Raw genomic sequence first — 18758 nt, 5'->3', positions numbered from 1 at the left:
TGTAGTTGTAGGGGGTTTGACACTTGATGGCGCTGCTGCGCCTTGCCCCTAGGACGACATAAAGGGAAATATTCCCGAGCGAAGTTGGTGCCCCTATCGCACTACCCTCTAACTAGTCAACAAACAGGTGGAGTAATAGAGGGGATTGTCGACTAAATTATAAATAGCATTGCGCGGAATTTACAAAAAGCGCAATGCGCTTTCTGGCAACCTCTTGGTCAAACAGGAATCTTCGTGGCTGACAGTTTCAAGTTTGAGCTAATCCTTTCGATAACCCTAACTTCTTAAATATATTAGTGTACGTACTTTAACTGATTATCTTTGAATGAAGAGCAAACCAGAATTCGGTGTTTGATAGCGTGTTATAAGCATTGAGCGTTCTGTGGTATTGAGATCTGAGATACGCTGGAGATCAGGTGATCAGAGTTCTCAGATGACCAGCCGTTCTTGGAGGGTAATCACGTCACTTTACGGATTCAGCAGGTCGGTATCTGTTGTACAGATTTCGTTACACAAATGGTATTATCTAGAGATGTGTAGTTGCTTGATAAATACGAGATGGAGCCACCGGCACTTTCTATTAGAAATGAAAAAGAAACTCAATTTATAAATAGAAATATTCTCCGAATCACAAGAAATGCAGTGATATTTTCTTATAACTTTTGAACCATTGGAGGTATTGCAATGAAATTTTCACTAAAAATATTTAAAAAATAATCATTCTTAACTTCAGGTAATTAAATATTTCTTGCATTCGTTAAACAATAATTTTTAATTAATTTTGATTGATATTTTTGATAAATAGGGAAAATAAATCTTGAAAATAGTTTTTGATTTCATTGTAAAAATTGTATTGAAGTATGGAAAAACATGATTTTCGCGGATGTTTACACGTAACGTAATGCAGGATAGGTATCATACGTACACATATACATGTATGTATGATATGTATAATACAATGTATCTTTTATCTTATCACGTCACATTATATCATTTGATGTATTTTACGACTAGATGCTCTTATAAATTTCTTAGTAGTAACAAAATATGTTATAATATATATAATATATAAATATATATTATAGTAACAAAATATAAGCTAGTGTATATATAATTTAGTTTTTAGGGTTCACAATCTATTGGGAATCTGTATTATAACGCAAACTTGCATCTATCTCCGATTCCACGTTAACGGTCCTTGTACTTAGGTACCACTTTATAAGCACCAATGTAACTAAACTTGTCAAATGTTTTGCTTTATATTATGGTATGAATTTACAGAGTGATACTTAACTATTTTAAATCAGCATCGTTTTCAATATTTATTGGTATCATTCGAAAGAATAAGGTTCAATGCAGTGCGCGAATGTCAGACTTTCTTCGACAAAAGTCCATAATCCAATGGCATAAAACTGCTTGAATTCCATAGCTTCGACACCATCATGAAGTCTGACATTCGCACACTGCATTGAACTTTTCTCTTTCGAGTAATACCATTAAACAGCAAAAAAGATGCTGATTTAAGGTAGTTAAGTGTCACCTCGTAAACCCATGTTTTCGTCTCATATTATCGGTAACTGTGTCCTCTAACTTTATCCCCTCGCTAGGGAGTCTAGCCCCTTAACCCGAGAAAGATAACCTACGTCGCAGAGGCGCCTGCGAAGACTGTTGATTTTTGTTAATTTTTCATAGAGGTCTAGTGATTTAAGTTTAAAATTACTTAAAATATAAAAAAATATAATATAAATGCATTTTATTTTTACAATAATGCCAAACCTTTAAAATGACTAGATTAACTTAAATAAATATCCATTGTTAGTATAAAATTGACGCCTTAGAAAAGCATGCGCCTCTGAAGCGTATGGTTATCTTTTACGTACGTTGTCATATGGTTATCTTTCTAGGGTTAAGGTTATTTGTCAATGGTGTTAAATCATTCCAATGCATTGCCTATTCGAGAGCCCTGGCTGGAATATTTAAATATATACTTATTTTTTCCAAATTAGACAGTGTTAACTTTTGAACAAGTTAAATATAATCGAAGTTATAATAAACTAAAATCTACGCATTGATTTGTCTTATTTCTATATTCAAATAGAACATACTTTACTAAAGAGTAGAGAAAAAGATTATAATTATTGTAGCCCTTATGCCTAAAATATAACAACAATTACTTTATGTTATCAAAACGAACATTGGAGAATTAACCAAACGCGTAGATTGATTTCAGATAACGAAACTGTCCTTGTCTTCATTCACATTGCACAATCTTTGTTAATTGAAAAGGGAGCAGTAGTTATAGATATGTATCTTTTAACTCGTTAGAACAATTCGAGTGAAATGTTTAATATTCATATCTTTTTAAACAATAAGAAACAGTTTTCGAAGAATTTTGTAAGCAATATAAATAAAGTATTGCAGCGACAACAAATACATACATACATACATACATAATAATGAAAGCACGTACATAATCATAAACTACGTGCTATCGAGAAAATTAACATCAAATTTTCTGGTACCCTACAGTGCACTTCGTGTAACTAGAAAAACGACCAATTATTCAAATACATCAGTGCCTTCTCATCGCGAACGATTTCTATCTCTTCTTTCCGAGCGCTTTTATCCCCGCCATTTTAATGCGCATCCAGCTCCGCGCAGTTGGTTTAGAAAGAGAACAGGACATGATCGAGAGAGACGGAATGAAACCAGCGGGCTCTATGTGTGAGTGTCTACACAGACGACAAACTTAGCCGTCTCACTTTACTGAGCTTGCGATTTCACTCTATTCGCGCATCCCTTTGCCTGTTGCTCCATCTGAAACACTCGCCACGATATTCGACTTGTACTTTTCGCCCCGTAGGATTCTCAACCACACGGTCCAGCGTATTTGCGAATGCTTGAGAAACGACGGTCATTTCTATAGTTATTAAAATTTTTAAATACCGTAAGCTACATTTTAGCTAATTGTTTCTAGTTTATGAATCTACAAGAGGAACTGGTACAATGCGGACAGAATCCGCAATCTTTCATTCTAGCGTTGCAGGCAATAAACCCGGGCAAGCATTTCGACTTGACAAAACATGCAGAAAAAGAAAAATTTGTGAAGGCTAGAGATGGTGGCTCGACTCCTGGTAATCATCAGTGAGTCATAATTCAATAACATGTTAAATTCTAAAGAAAATAACGGCTTTTCGGAGTAACTGCATACTACGGATGGATTAATACTGTTTGACGAACAGATGAGGTCGAAAGGGAATTTCCTGATTCTTTACAGCTTTGAACGCGGAACATGATGTATACCCAGTTATTCATTTAAAAAATACATTTTCAATTGTGCAATGAAATATAAATTTTAATGTAAGATTCATTTACACAAAGACTAAAATGGAAAATCGACTATCGACACCATACAGTACCACACAAAATTGAGTGGACATTCTTGAAAACGCAGTATCTCTTTTAAAACTTAGACTGAACGACTAGAATTATTTTTAAAATGATGGTGAGTTTTTAATTGATCGATCTTTAATTGTTTACAGCTTATTTCAAGGTCAACCGATTTCGATGAAATTTTCAGTACGGATATAAGATCTACAAAACGCATTTATAGGCTCAGATAAAAAAGTTAAAAAGCAGGAGCTTTTTATTTTTTGTTGTCATTTCAAGTAATAGCAAAATTTAAAAAAAGCATTATAGTCATTGTCATTTAGAAAAATTCTAGTCCTTTAGTCAGTTTTAAAAAGAGATACTGCGTTTTCAAGAGTGTGCACTCAATTTTGTCCGGTATTGTATGTTGTCGTCCTTCCAGCGGATTAGGCGATATACTTGATACAGCTATACGAATATAATAAGTATATATTTTTATATAAAAACGGTCATTTTTATTTTTATATAATTAAACGGCGCATGTTATTTTGTTGCAAATTTATTATTATATTAAAATTTCGTCTAAGATGACGTTTCATTAATTTCCTAAAATATTTAAGTTAATATTAATATGAAAAATATATTTATATTTTTAATAAAAATTGTAACGTGTTGTTTGAGGTTGCAACGGAAGGACACAGGGTGTTGGTAATCGGACTTTATTTTGCGTGGTACACGGATGACGCGTGGTGCGGATGTTCGGCGGAATAGTTAAACAAGAAGAAGCTTGTGCAGTTTCTTGCCTCCGTTATTTATATTCTTATATCTATATAAAATAATTTATATATATAAATCTTCTTTTCTTTATCAATTTTCTTTTACCCCTGTCCAGTTTGACGGGGGAGACAGGTATCGTCCAACCTTCGTTGTAGAGCCGCGCTGACCGTTCGGACGGGTAGCGGTACGCGGCCGGCGACCGTAATAACCATTAAAACTGTCCGCTTGCAGATGGCTAAGTCTGCTGTGCACGTAGAGGTGATAAAACGATAAAGGAATAAAGCAATTTCCGTACTTGCAAACGTCACAGAAAGTGACGAAAGTTTTCTCTCTGCCGAAACCTTGGTATCTGCAAGCGGACAGTTTTAATGGTTATTACGGTCGCCGACCGTATAATCTTACAAATATTATATCGTGTTTGGTCTTATTTTAATCAGAAAAAGCTCACGATTGCATTGGAGAAAGTCCCATTAAAAAATAATGAAAAATAAAGAAGTTACACATTGCGTTATTATCTATTCTTCATTTGTCTGACACCATACTCGCACATCTAATGTGAACGCTCTCAATCGAGCACGCTGCTAGCACGACCCGTGCCTGGCACGTAGATATGCATCGACCCTTACGATTCGAATAATTATACAATGCCCGAATAAATAGACGGTATAGTTTGTTTAAATAAATGGATAGACTAGTTCGATCGAATAAATAGACGGAGCAGATCGATCGAATAAATAAACAGTTTGTTGGAATAAATAGATGGAATAATTTGTTGGGGTAATAAATTCGGGCTTAAGGTCGAAATGGCCTAGCATGGCCAGGGCTCGGACAAAAGTTTCCGTAGGTTTCATTTCAGTATTGTTTCTCGACATGAGAAATGACTCGCCTACACCTGATTTATAAATCAGCAATAAAGCAATTACCGATACCTGCGAAAACTCTTGCCAGAGCCCTGGCCATGCTAGGCCATTTCGACGCAAGAGTGGGGTGGTGGTGTGGGCCTTCTCGGCCGAATTGCTCTGTCGTCGCAAACGTTTTCGAAAATTGTAATAATTGTAAAAATGATCGCCGTTTCAAGATACTGGCAAATACGCTGGACTGTGTGGTCGTCAGGTAAAGGATGCGCGAATGGAGTGAGATCGCAGGCATGGTAAAGTGAGACAAGCAACATTGGTCGTCAGTGTGATTTGTTTCGCTTGTATTGCGCCGATGTCATGCTGTCTTGCTCACTTGCCACTTCCCTTCTTTGTCTAAAACTGTGAGGGCGGCACCGCTGAGCTGTGAAGCGTCAATCAATCAGAGAGAAGCAGTTTCTGTACCTATCCTCACATTCCTGTGTGCTTTACTCCTGCATCGCTCAGCATGCCGATGTTGAAGCGCTACGTACCATACTTTATTGTATGGGTTATCTCAACTAAAAAAACTCATAGGTGTGAAATTTTATGTTATACAGTACACAATCTATAATTCGAAAATTTTAGTAAGACTAAAATTCATTCTAAAATGCGCAAAGCTTGTAGAAAAGGATCGTCAGTTTTCTATTTGCTCGCAAGGTGGCGAAGTGCTGAGGATTAGTTACGAATCAATTGCAGTTCTGCCTATGTGATTCTTCGTGGATACAGTGAGCCGTCAGGGGACGCCATGTTTATACTATCGGTATGTGGTGCGGGTATACGTGTGTCCATTATTTTCGAGTAATAATGTTTAACTATTTATTTACATGGTATAACGCGATATGAAGAGTTTTGTGCGTGAAGTGTATTCCGATTAATGTTATGGAAGATTTGTACTCATTGGTAGTACACGAAATAATCGTATAGACGCGAACAATCTATGACTTACGAACCTTCGTTTTTCGGAGTTCTTTTGCTACCTCGTAAATTGTTTACAAGTTGTTCATGCTGCTTTACGGCTAAGCAGAGTCCTCAGAACGTGCTATTTGCGTTAGGAATACAATTTCCTTTTCAGGAACCTTCCGCGACCATTGGGTGGACATAATGCACCTTTGTTACAAGAATTTCCGTGTTTTATAACCTGACAACACGTCCGTGATTTCTCTGTCTTTATCATGTCATTGCATCTTTGACAAAGTATTAAGTGGTAAGAATTGAATAATACCATGATTGCTACGATTTTGCATATTTTTTCTCCTTGTCCATACTACCGAAAAGAAATCCCGCGTTAAAATACTTCTTTGCAATGTTGTACAGTTTGTAAAGTATCAAATACTTCTGTGAAATTAATTTATAATTTTTATTCTTTTTTATCGTTCTAGTTTGTGCTTTGCTCGCTTTCTTGATATAACATCTTTTTTCTTTCACATTGCATCCCATTATTTTTTAGGCAGTACTTAAATGGAATAGAGATTAAATTGTTTTTTATCAAATCTTGTATAATTATTATATTTATATTATAAATGTTTTTATAAAAGATTAAATAATGTTGATGAAGGATAATCTAATGCTTCCCAGGTAAAAACCACGGACTATTTACAGATTACATTAATGTCCGTTGCTCACGATGTATACCTTTAAACAGTGTCATCAAAAAATCAATTGTGTTTACTTTATAAAGAATGTTTGAATAATGACAAAGAAAAACAGTATCATTAGCATTATGAATTATTCATCTACTTTTTTAACGAAATTATGTATTAAATATGTAACTATTCAATTATATACATTTTTTTGTCACTATTTAATTGGTAATAATGTATGTGGAAATAGAGTTCATTGTTTATATAACTTAGTAACAATAATGTAGGTTTTTGTATTTCAGATCTAAAATAAAATTAATAAACTCCAAAATGTGGTCATCACAAGGTACTAATTCAAACTCGAAGTCTTCTTCAAATGAAGGAAATCTACGTACATTGGGTATGACATCTGCTATCAGTATAGCAGAACCGAAGCCCAGTGATCTTTCTAGGACAAATGAATTAAAAGAATCATTAAAACCTTATAATGTGTTTGAATCCGAAGAAGAGTTAAATCATAGAATGGAAATTTTAAGGTACTTTATGTTTATATAATTTTATAGTACCTTCTGCATAAGAAATATTTCTAAAATATAACATTAACTATTATATATTATTTAGCAAATTAAATACACTGGTGAAGCAATGGATAAGGGACACAAGTATCGCCAGAAACATGCCATCCAATGTTGCCGAAAAAGTTGGTGGTAAAATATATACTTTTGGTTCATATAGGTTAGGGGTACATCACAAAGGTGCTGATATAGATGCACTATGTGTTGTACCACGTCACATCTATAGGTCGGATTATTTTTCATCCTTCTTTGAGTTATTGAAAATGCAAGAAGAAGTTACAGATTTAAGGGTGTGTATTTTAACCAATCTTATACAGTAGTATAATTAATTGTCTATTTAATATAAACTTTCCTCCCAATTAGCATTTGCACAGTAAGTATAAGCAATCTATACTTAGATTATCCATTAGTTGACAGTTTATGTAAGGTTCAATGGGAATATATAATTCATGAGTTTAATTTGAAACACTTACTGATTTCAATAAATGATTATCTAGTTAATGCGTTATATCATTTAATATATTTCAGGCAGTGGAAGAGGCGTTTGTACCAGTTATAAAAATGAACTTTGATGGTATAGAAATTGATATGTTATTTGCAAAATTAGCTCTTAAAGAAATCCCTGATTCAATGGTTGGTAAAATACCTTGAGATTAATTATATGAATTTATAATTTCTGTGAGTTACTTGTAAAGCTAAAAAAATTTATTTTGACATACAGGATCTTAGGGATGATATGCTCCTGAAAAACCTTGATCAGAAATGTGTCAGAAGTCTCAATGGTTGCAGAGTGACAGATGAAATACTGCGTTTAGTACCTAATATAGAAAACTTTAGGTTGGCACTTAGAGCTATTAAATTATGGGCGAAACGTAAGACTTTTATTGATTTCATTTTAATAGTTTAAATTCTGCTTTGTTTAAAGATTAATTGCGTCTTTTTCAATTATAGGACATGGCATATACAGTAATGTGTTAGGATACTTAGGAGGTGTATCTTGGGCAATGTTGGTTGCGAGAACATGTCAACTTTATCCTAATGCTGTTGCAGCAACACTAATAGAAAAATTTTTCCTTGTGTTCTCCCAATGGAAATGGCCACAGCCAGTTCTTTTAAAACCACCAGACAATGTTAATTTGGGTTTTCCCGTTTGGGATCCAAGAGTAAGAATTTTTATTATATGCGTAGACTTTCAATCATATTTTATAGCATTAGAAATGTTTTACACTCAACTTTTTTTTTCTTGTAAAGGTAAATATATCGGATAGGTATCATTTAATGCCGATTATTACACCGGCATATCCCCAACAAAATTCAACTTTCAACGTATCAGTTTCAACAAGAACAATCATGCAGGAAGCATTCGAAACAGGATTGTCCATAACAGAAGAAATTATCATGGGGAAAGCAACGTGGGATAAGTTATTCGAGCCTCCAAATTTCTTTGGAAAATACAAGCATTATATCGTGTTATTGGCCAGAAGTCTAACCGCAGAAGATCAACTTGAATGGTGTGGGCTTGTCGAATCAAAAATACGGCACTTGATAGGTAAAATATTGAATACGACAATATACATTCTATTGGATTTTATCAGTATGTGTAAATTCAATTACGTCTACACGGTGAACATTGTTCTGTGTTATACTCAAGACGTTACTTAAAACCATGAATAAAAATATACCGTGATGCTGAAAATCATATAACATTTCGAGAAGTGATCAACTGTATTAAAATTTCTAAAAACTATATTTAACAAAGCATTTGGTATTAGCTTATCACATTATGTTCAGTTTGTTCCAGTTAAATGACGTAGATTAAAACAGGTTATTTTTTTTATTGAAATATCAATTTAAAAAGAAAATTATTCTCAGGTCTTCTGGTAAACGAATGCATCTATCGCAGGAGTAAGCAGCAGTTCTAAATCAGTGAATTGTACGAATTTCTGTCTTAATCTGTGTCTTTTCGAATCATCAAATTTGAATTTGATATTTTAATTTGTTCATATCTGCAATGCTAATAATTCGCGGATGCCAAAATGGCAAAATCCTAACTCTTCAAAACAGGTACACTGGAAAGGAATCCTCACATTACATTGGCACATGTAAACCCGGAGGCATTTCCACCGTTAGAACCAGAACCGGAAGGGCACTGCTCCATGTGGTTTATCGGCTTACTATTCGCCAAAAGCGAAAACTTAAATATTGATCTGACATATGACATAAAATCCTTTGTCGACTCAAGTAAGGATATTTCGATACGTGTTTTTCAAGCAATTTCCGTTATGCAATGTTTGAATAAATTGAATAACTATCTGTGCACAAAATTGCAGTTCAGAGACAAGCGGAACAGTTAAAGATGTTGAAGGAAGGCATGTGGATAGAAGCCAAGCACGTGAAGAAGAAGGACCTGCACAATTATGTTGCTACTAATTTAATCAAACGAGAGAGAAAGGTAGAAACACCTTATGATTTGAACACATTATGACAATTCAAGTCATTTTAATATAATCATTGATTACTACTTAATTTATTCAAATAGGTTTCTAGCAGTGTACACAAAAATGGTAATATTGCTGGCAATGGAAATACTGGCAGTATCTCACCGCGGAACCCAGGAGACGCAGCGAATAGGAAGAGACTATCGGATACGAACCCCGATTCGTGCTCCAAGAAACGAAAGGTTAACGATAACGATCAGCAAGTTACACAGGTGAAAATAACAAGAATATTATTCCTGTTGTAGGTTGAAATAAGTGTAGGTTTCAAATAAGCGTAACCGTAAATTATTGGCATTTGTACAGGGAGAAGATGGGTCGTTAGTGGTTCAGTCTTGTGGAGAAGATAGCAATTCCGGATTTAGCTTGGATGAATACAAACAAACATTGACAACTGCTAAGGATGTAAGACATTGTACATATAATGAACAGTAAACAGCATAGAACAGAATTAGGTAACTACTTATAACAATAGAGCGTAGTAGAAATGAATATAGGATTTTAACATAATTTGGAGTCACAAAGAGGTAAATCAGCGAAGGGATTATTGTAGCTTTCACAACGTTATCTTTTTCTTCCTGTTTGATGTGTACCTAATCGAATTCTTCCAGCAGTTTTGTTTGGAAACGTTTACATTGAACAATGTTTACAATGTTTCAGGATGGGCCTACTGGTGCATCTACAGTAGCGCAGGAGGGATACGTTTGCACTTGACCACTACAGGATTACTACCTCAAGTCGATCGACAGATGCTCCACTGGGCCATCTAGACTGTAATCACATCTTACGCAACCATCCACTGCCCACTGTAAGTCCCCCGTTTCGTAAAAAAAAAAACAAAGCAACGTGATGATGTGTTGGAGAGAACTACCCGTTGGAATCAATCGGTGCACGGCTGTGCGATAGACGTTCTGATTTTAATATTACTGAACATCGACAGTCAATGGGAACAATTACGCCACGATCCAATGATTGTGCCAGTGTCTGTGATGTTACCTTTTATTACGAGCCGCGCAGCCGCGAGATCTGGGAATTCTGAACGGAGCGATTAACAAAGTAATACGAAACTTAACAATCCATCACTATCTGTAAGGTCTATAATTTTAGTTTTATATTTCATTTTGTACATATTGCTTATACGATAAGTTTTACTCACAAAGTTGATACGAGATAAGAAAACGGAAATGATGAGTCCGAGAAACAATTCGCGTCGTCGTGGTGATATGGGAATACGAGGCGACGACCTATTCATTAGAGTTTTGTGTTAGGATTTTCAACTAAAGGAAACACAAAAAAAATGGGAGAAAACGGAAAATGATACCCGAGATGGAACGTATTCTTGTATACAAAAATGAACGCATTTCTTTAATGCATAAGTAGATAAAGTATAAAAAAAAGAACACTGGGGATATAAGTATGCTAAGTTGTAAATAATTCGTGCGCAACGTTATTCGCGTGTCGGTGTAAAATACAATGAGAGCGGTTTGCCTTTTGAGTTACTTGAGACATTGTGTAACCATAACACAATAGTACGTTTTACTTGCTTCAGTTGTTTAGTATGTATTTATAACATTACTTAATATTATTTATAATATGTCTCCGATAAACGGATCACTAGAAATAACGTCTATTAAGTGGAGCTCAATTCAAGATGCATATGATATTGTTATACTTAAGCTTCTTCCGTTTTTTTCTTTTTAGTTTTTGTATCGTATCCGTAACCAGTCAGATAATGAATGAGAATCACCGGCACTGGCATAAGATATTCGGTGTTTCATTTACAGACAATGGAGGGCGAACAAGCGACGTCAACTAGCGTGCACTCGTTTGGCAGTGATCACTGTTAGCTGAAAAGTTAGTCCTGGTCTCGTAAATGAAACATTCCCTGATCGGAGCCATTGACTATATTTGTTGACGATCGTATTACGTAAAAATGAGTTATCGTATTGCAGTCGCTTTTTAGTTTTTATTCACAGAAACGAACGTTATAGCTTTAACGATGCAACAAGGGACTGGCATCTGGATTATTCAAATCATCCGTTATCACCTGTTGGTGAGTGATTTCAGGTGTTCGACTGCCTTCAGTCCTTCCTCCTTCTCTCTCTCTCTCTCAGTTACATAGTACTCTCTCTTCCTTCGGATCCTATATTTCCAGTTTTTTCGACGTACCGATCATTTTCCTTCTTCTATCGAATACACCTTTGTGTTAAAGGCATGTCGGTCCATCGAATGTCTCGAGGTATTTGATGTTCACTTTTTTTACACGGATATTGAAGCAAGTAGTGCACAATGTTTCGATGACTTGACAGCTCGAGAATCATTCAAGCATTGTGCATCGTAACGTGAATCTGAAGTATTTGCAGGGTGGGCACCGCGAAATCAATTAGTGTATACTACCATGAATTTTGTACATGTACAAAGTATCGAAACCCGTACATACGCGAAAAGCATATGCACCATAAATTGTATAGTTCTTTTTCCTCCTCATATCTCAAAGCAAATGATCATTATTTGACGCGTCGTATACACTCGGCTATAGGTGTATGCCACGAGCCTTAGCAGCCCGAATCATACGAACGCAGTTTCTGCTGAAGCTAATAATGTTGAACTCCAATTTTGATGGAACTTGCGTGCAAGATGTTCCGGGTTTTCTCCTGATGAAGAAGGTCAACATCTTCTGTGAGTGAAATTAAAAAATAACATACAAACGTTGGCTCGCAAATACATTGGTTATAACAAAAATATGAAATAGCTAATCTGTTCACAGTGATTATATCTAATGCAATAGATTGTAGTTTTCACATTGTTTCATATCCTTATTATAACTTTACTTGTTGAACATGTTGACACCGTTTGATAAGAAAACCTGAAACACCTTGTATAATTTATTATAATACATTTTTATTACACTAAATAGTTACACTGTAGTTCTCAACCTTAATTTTGAGGATTACTTTAACAAATATCAATGATAATTGTTAAATAACAAGTGTGTTTCTTTCATGAGCATAAGTTTTGTCAAGATTGGAGTATACCACTCAGATTCTTCATACCGGAAGTCTTAAGGCTCGTTAAAACACTGCAAATATTATAGCAGCTCCTCTTCAATGGTTAGGGACCATTTTGTTGTACATATTTGTCGTAATCTGGGGATACTAGTTTCTTTTGTTTCAGAGCTCGATTTGTTGATAGCGTCAGTGTAATAATTTACACTTGGCGTTTGCAGTAACGTATTCGTACACTGTATAATCGAGAAAGGTCAGTCAGTGATTTCTTTGTGTTATGATTTACTGTCTTCTTCGTGCAACATTCTGTCGTTCTGTTAGATTATCAGCCAAACGTTAAACCTCGACCTCGCAACCACAAACATTTAGATCGTTTTTGTCAAACCTAGGTGGATGTAGGCAATCTTTCAAGATCCTAATGAAAGCATGTTTCTTCTGCGTCGGAGGTTGGTGATTACACCTTCAGAATATTATAGTTATGCTCTCCTTGAGTCAAACAGTTTCGTTCAGCTGTATTCATTGTCTGTATAAATCACAAGTCAAAATTCACATGGCTAAACTTTAATGTTAAGTGTATATGTTTATTCCCACAGAAAACAATTGCATCAACGTTTACCTTGCGTTGCAGGTTTAATTTTTAAAAATTTGTATCAGTGGAAATACTTGTTTGGATAATAACGAAACGCGATCTATCATTTGTGCAATATGCAACACTGCAGAATATGGAGTAGTATTCAATTCGAAAGAATAAATGTTTAACTAAATTATTAAATCGAACTAAACTTTGACTATGGATCTAGTAGATTTCTTTTTAGTTCAATCATTGTTTCTCATTGAAACTTACTGGTTTGATCTCGGTCAAGGTGTAAAGACGTGGTGAAGAATCAGGCAAAATTATTTTTATCTAATTTATATGGTAAACAATATGTTATTCTTGCAAGGTACTATTAAAAATTCAAAACCACCCATATAGAGTTTCTTATTTTAAATATACTTACTATTTTCTAGTTTATACTAATCGAAGGCACTATAAATTATGTGTACACGGGATTTTCATATTATTAATGTGTAGTTTTTGATATTATATCCTCCTATGATTTACTTTTTATTACAATTATAATAAGCACTATTATCCATTGATATTTCATTCACTATTATTATTATTTAATTTTTTACTACTGCAAAAGCATGTGACGAGATTCGAATTCAGTGGAGAATTTCTTCTTTATGGTGGAAAATATCGATTTTTATTTTAATGGACAGGTGTATCTAACTGGTTTGAAACTCTGTAAAGGTTTTTCTATCATACTTACATTAAGTTATATAAATTTTTCCAATTCGATTTCTTTTCGTAAATATTATTTTTATTAACGGTAGACTACCCTTCGCGTAATTTCCTCGACTGACACGATATCTCGATTCTGATTTATTTAAAGTTGAACATTCTAATGAAGTATTCTTTTGTCGTAAAAGTCGATGTTTTCTCATCAAACCGACAAAGAAATTCCCGTAATCATCATAAAAGAATAATCGAAAGACACGTGGTGGTTCATGCACATGCACACACGCATATAGATTTTGCATGCGTATTCATATACGTCTACAGGAAGTACAATAAACAGTGAACATCAAGGTTACCCGCGTGTATAAGATACCACGTTCTTTCATCAATTAGACGAAAACTTACCAAAAAAGAAGAAAATACGGAAAGACATAAAAATAAGCAAACAGAGTAGGAAATGTGATCACGCACTTGCAACTTTATACACGTTGATCATGTAAACATCTGGCAGACATGTCTATAGCACATTTTTGTTTCCTCGATCCATTCTCGGGATCGTCGCACCGATTCTGCCGTCGGTGCGGGGTTCCCGAGCCGTCGCAGAAACGCTACTATCAAACGAAACGGTGAATATCACCCGTGACATACCCTCTTGTACAATAAGACAGTAAACGAAAAAAGAGAGAAAACAAACGAAAAAGCGGCAACAGGCAAAGCAAATGAGAATCAACAGAAAAACTCGAAAGATCTCGTAAAAAAAATTACAAGGAAAGAAAGAAACGGTGCTGAACCAAGGCTGAAAATATCTCTGAAAATGTGCGGTTTCTTGATACGAACGATCGGTGTTTCGATCGTTTAGAATCCTCGCCGGACGTTGTTCCGTATTATAATTTCTAGTACGAACGACGTTTAGGAACCGGGAACACACTCTTTCGTATCCACTGATCGGGCACACAGAGTGGCATAATACACGTACACAGACCAGATCACGTTCACGTATATACGTGCACACTCCATACACTGCGTACATGCTCATGTACGAAAGTCGGAATTACACACATTGCGAAGCACGATTTTATATTGGAACATGTGGAAGCGACGCGTATGCATCCGAGAGGCGGCGTGTTAACATGTGAACGTGAGTCATTTGTTTGAATGATAATAAAAAACGCATCGAATACATTACCATGTGTTTATGTGCTTGTACAGCGTCGAGTGTCGCGATTACATCGGACGGTTTAGCGTGCGCGGCGCGATGGCGTGGATTCGAGATCTAGACGTGGTTCGAACGCGTTGTAATTAGCGCGTTTATTCGAAATCTATACCGGAGAGTAAACTCCTCCCACGAATACAAGAGACAACGAGATTCTGTCAGAAGTAACTGCCATTCATTGCGACGAATGCTTCGAATATTTATAGTGAGTCGAGAAATCGTACACCACGTACAGATGTATGGGTGCGTGCTTTTGGTCATTGAGTTAGATGAATTGGCACTCATTGGTTTATACTTCAACCGTCGTGCCAGCATCCTCAATATCTTCATAAAATTAAAGTTTTTCATTTAATCAGAGTAAAATTGGAAAGTTAAATTGTATAACATCAATTACAGATTTAACATTCTTACGTTTCACGGAACCTAATCAAATTAGAAAGATGCAACAAATTCGAGTAAAAATTAATTTCTACATCTAAGGAAATAAATATGGGTGTCCCGGCAGTAAAAGTGTTAAATTGTTATTGAACGCATAGATAGACTGAGTAATCGTACCGATTTTTAGTTCCGATAAACAGAAAACAGTTTTCTCTGCATGCAAGATATTTTTCACAATTAGTTTCAGCATAGATTCATTTCTTTCCAATGCATTTCAAATGTTACGTACTTCAGCAAAGTTTTATATCGTCTTTAAACTTTATTCACGACATGAAAAGTACTTTCGCATGTGACGTAAGATTTCGGACTCATTGTATTTGAGAAGAATAATTTCCCAATCCTCGATTCTAAAGTTTTCGTAATTAGTTAGACGACGCATGGTTCTCCAGCAGAGCATCAGTCTTAAGAACAAAGTAATCTGATGAAAGCAATGCTTGTGTTACTAATTGATAGAGGGTCAAAGAACAACTTCTAGAAGCGTTTTCCATACCATCATGCGCCGGTACATAATGCCTCGCGAGTCTATGTTCATTGTCGCATAACTCGTACGAAAAAACGAAAGTTGAACGACCGACGCGTCTAATATGGTGACGAAAAGACTCGGCGAATCTCGCGCATTGTTACTGAAACCCCTGCCATTGGAAGTACATATATTATTGTAGGCTTCCAACGGGCGCAGGATTATGGTCGCGAGAGAGGGTGTATCGCGAGGGCCGTACGCGAAAAGTAGCCTGTTTAAACTCCATTCGTGGGATCGAGGTCGTTGTAAACGAGGTAACGACGGCAGAGTCCAGCGTGCTTCGATGTTGCAATAGGGGCGATTATTTACCGGGAAGCACGAAACTCTATGCATAATTTGTATGCCCGGCAGCTGTACACTCTGTATCTTTCTTGAATAAACCGAAATAAATTCTTTTAATTCCTTCAGCCACACGCACGGTGACCGGCGACCATCCAACAAAACGGCGCACTATCGATCACGTATAAATGTAAAACACAATGACTGGATTACATTAAAATTCATAGAACACCGAATTTGAACACTTTCGAATTATATAATACTATATTTGCACGATTTTTCATAATTTTAAGAATTATGTTTTTTATGTATTTTTGTATTTTTTTTTGTTCCACGTCTTCCTGCATTTTATGTACTCATGCATTATAATATGAATATTTTATTAAAAAGGAAATGATAAGATGGTTCTTTATTGCGGTATATCGACAGTGCGTCATTCTGTTTTACCGTCGTCGGCTTTTGTTCATTTCTTGACTACCTGTCCCATTTTATATCATTATTAAACGTTAGTTTGATGAAAATATAGAAATATGAAGAGCGTCACATAATACGTTATGTTGCATATCGATAAATCGTTAAATACGCTCGCTGTTCTAAAGAAAGTTGCATCGTATGATCGACAATTGTATTACACCTAGATTTATTGACAACTTCCGATATACTTACGCATGCTGTATACAATTAATGTTCTGTACATGGACCAGGCTTCTATTTCAGATAAATGTAATGTATTGATTCTTCTACAAAGTTAAGATTAAGATATGTGAAATAAAGATGATTGATGTAGACAAAAAACTTAACTTTCACATTGCAGTTGTGGGAAGAAGCTCGTGAGGGCTTATAGCGAAGGGAAAAATCGATAGGAATTTAACATGAAGGAAGGAAGTTTGTGAACCTTGAAGTAAGAAGAGAAAGAGAGCTTTTGCACTCTTGTGAAAGCTTGTGAATTTTTAAGGTGCAGGGAGAAAGTTTTTGAGAATCTAGATTGGAGGGAGGAAGCTCGTGAAGTCTTGAAATGGAGGGAGAAAAGTTTGTGAGATCCCAGTGTGGAGGGAGGAAGCTTGAGAAGTTTTGAAATCGAGGGAGAAGCCTTGAATTGAAGGAAGAAAGCATGTGTGGGAACTTAAAGTGGAGGGAGGGAGTTTGAGAAGTCTTGAAATGGAGGGGGAAAGCTTGCGAGACTTTAAAATAAAGGGAGAAATTAGCGAGGTTCTTCTTCTCGCTAGAAGCTAGCGAATGGAAGGAGAAAGCTTGTGAGAACTTGAAATAAAGGGAGAAAGCTTGTAAAGTCTTGAACTGGAGGGAGCCAGTTTGTGGAGTAGTGGGAGAAATCTTGTGAAAATGGGGGGGGGGGGAAGTTTTTGAGAGCTTAGAGCAATGCTCGGAATGATCGGGCACGCAACATGAGACTCCACCTCCTGACTACCGCCGCAGCGCCTCACTCCCCGCGTTGCTTCCATCGGCTTACCGTCGCAGCGTCTCGCTCCACGCGCCACCGTCAATACACTCACAGCTAATGGAAGCAGCGGAGAGAGCGAGCCGTTGTGTGGCGGTAGTCAGGAGGTGGAGCCTCATGTTGCCTGCCCGAGTATTCCGAGCACTGGCTTAGAGTAAATAAAACAGGGATTGAACAGATTCCAAAAATAACCATTTCAGACTGAAACAATTATGGAGAACCGAAAAAGTTTCCTAACCGTTATAAAGTATATCGGTTCCGGCTTCGGTTCTTCAGAACTTTATATTGGTTTTATAATTGTTATTTTTCAGTTACGCATTTCGGTTTTATTTCGAATTTATGGTTTTATCTAGTACCGGCAGTTTATTGCAAATATTTCGAAAATTAAGAAAAAGTTGTTCATAATGTCGTACTTAACAATATATTTCAATCTAATTCAAATCTGCGACGACGAGCGGACGAAGCCCAGTTCCGTTCATTGGCTCGGCCACCTCGCGCCAGCTGATCTCGCCTCTCATTGGTCACTATTTTTCGTTAATAATTCGTAAACAAAGCCGCAGATTGCATTTGCGCTAAGGAAAAAGTTACTTCAAATGTCTTCAGGAACCCCTTATTTCCCGACTTTCAATAATTTTTGGGACACCCTTTTCGTTTCCCCATAACTGTTTCAAGAACCGAAACCGATATTATAACGATTTTCAATCCCCAAAAGAAAGAAAGCTTGTAAAATCTTGAAATTGAGGGAGGAAGTTAGTGAGGCTCTTGAGTGGAAGGAGTTGCTTACGAAATCTTAAAATGGGGGAAGGCAGATTGTCAATGAAAAGTTTGTGAAGTCTCGAAATTGAGAGAGGAACTGGATTTAATAAATAGCAA

At 36.0% G+C, this 18758-nt stretch overlaps 1 protein-coding gene across 5 annotated transcripts; it reads left to right on the top strand.

Moving 5' to 3' along the window:
- The first annotated feature begins 5764 nt into the window (after nt 1-5764).
- hrg (poly(A) polymerase hiiragi) lies at nt 5765-16561 on the top strand. Of its 5 annotated transcripts, none has more exons than XR_013033885.1 (13): nt 5766-6246; nt 6925-7158; nt 7244-7487; nt 7726-7830; nt 7919-8069; nt 8149-8360; nt 8449-8746; nt 9262-9438; nt 9528-9649; nt 9737-9907; nt 9999-10097; nt 10353-10500; nt 11477-16561. XR_013033885.1 is itself a non-coding variant. In XM_076523772.1 (13 exons), exons 3-13 carry the CDS (start codon nt 6953-6955, stop codon nt 10404-10406), a joined length of 1839 nt encoding a protein of 612 aa, XP_076379887.1. In that variant the 5' UTR covers nt 5784-5802; nt 6115-6246; nt 6925-6952; the 3' UTR covers nt 10407-16561. The 5 variants fall into 5 exon arrangements, 4 of the variants coding, with proteins under 4 accessions (XP_076379889.1, XP_076379886.1, XP_076379888.1 ...); XM_076523772.1 differs by having other exon boundaries at nt 5784-5802; nt 6115-6246; nt 10353-16561; XM_076523774.1 differs by having other exon boundaries at nt 5765-6246; nt 9999-10147; nt 10353-16561.
- Nucleotides 16562-18758: the final 2197 nt, after the last annotated feature.

Source organism: Megalopta genalis, chromosome 7, assembly GCF_051020955.1.
Source record: "Megalopta genalis isolate 19385.01 chromosome 7, iyMegGena1_principal, whole genome shotgun sequence".
NCBI classification, from domain to species: domain Eukaryota; kingdom Metazoa; phylum Arthropoda; class Insecta; order Hymenoptera; family Halictidae; genus Megalopta; species Megalopta genalis.
Note: the sequence above shows the minus strand (reverse complement) of the source record. Positions and strands in the feature narration are given on the sequence as shown.

What these genes read in the sequence shown, in the direction of transcription:
- hrg (XM_076523771.1), top strand. Translation starts at nt 6,953, where the DNA reads ATGTGGTCATCACAAGGTACTAATTCAAACTCGAAGTCTTCTTCAAAT. An exon ending in TATTAAATTATGGGCGAAAC is followed by an intron (nt 8,070 to 8,148) that starts GTAAGACTTTTA and finishes TTTCAATTATAG; the next exon opens with GACATGGCATATACAGTAAT. An exon ending in AAAATCCTTTGTCGACTCAA is followed by an intron (nt 9,439 to 9,527) that starts GTAAGGATATTT and finishes ACAAAATTGCAG; the next exon opens with TTCAGAGACAAGCGGAACAG.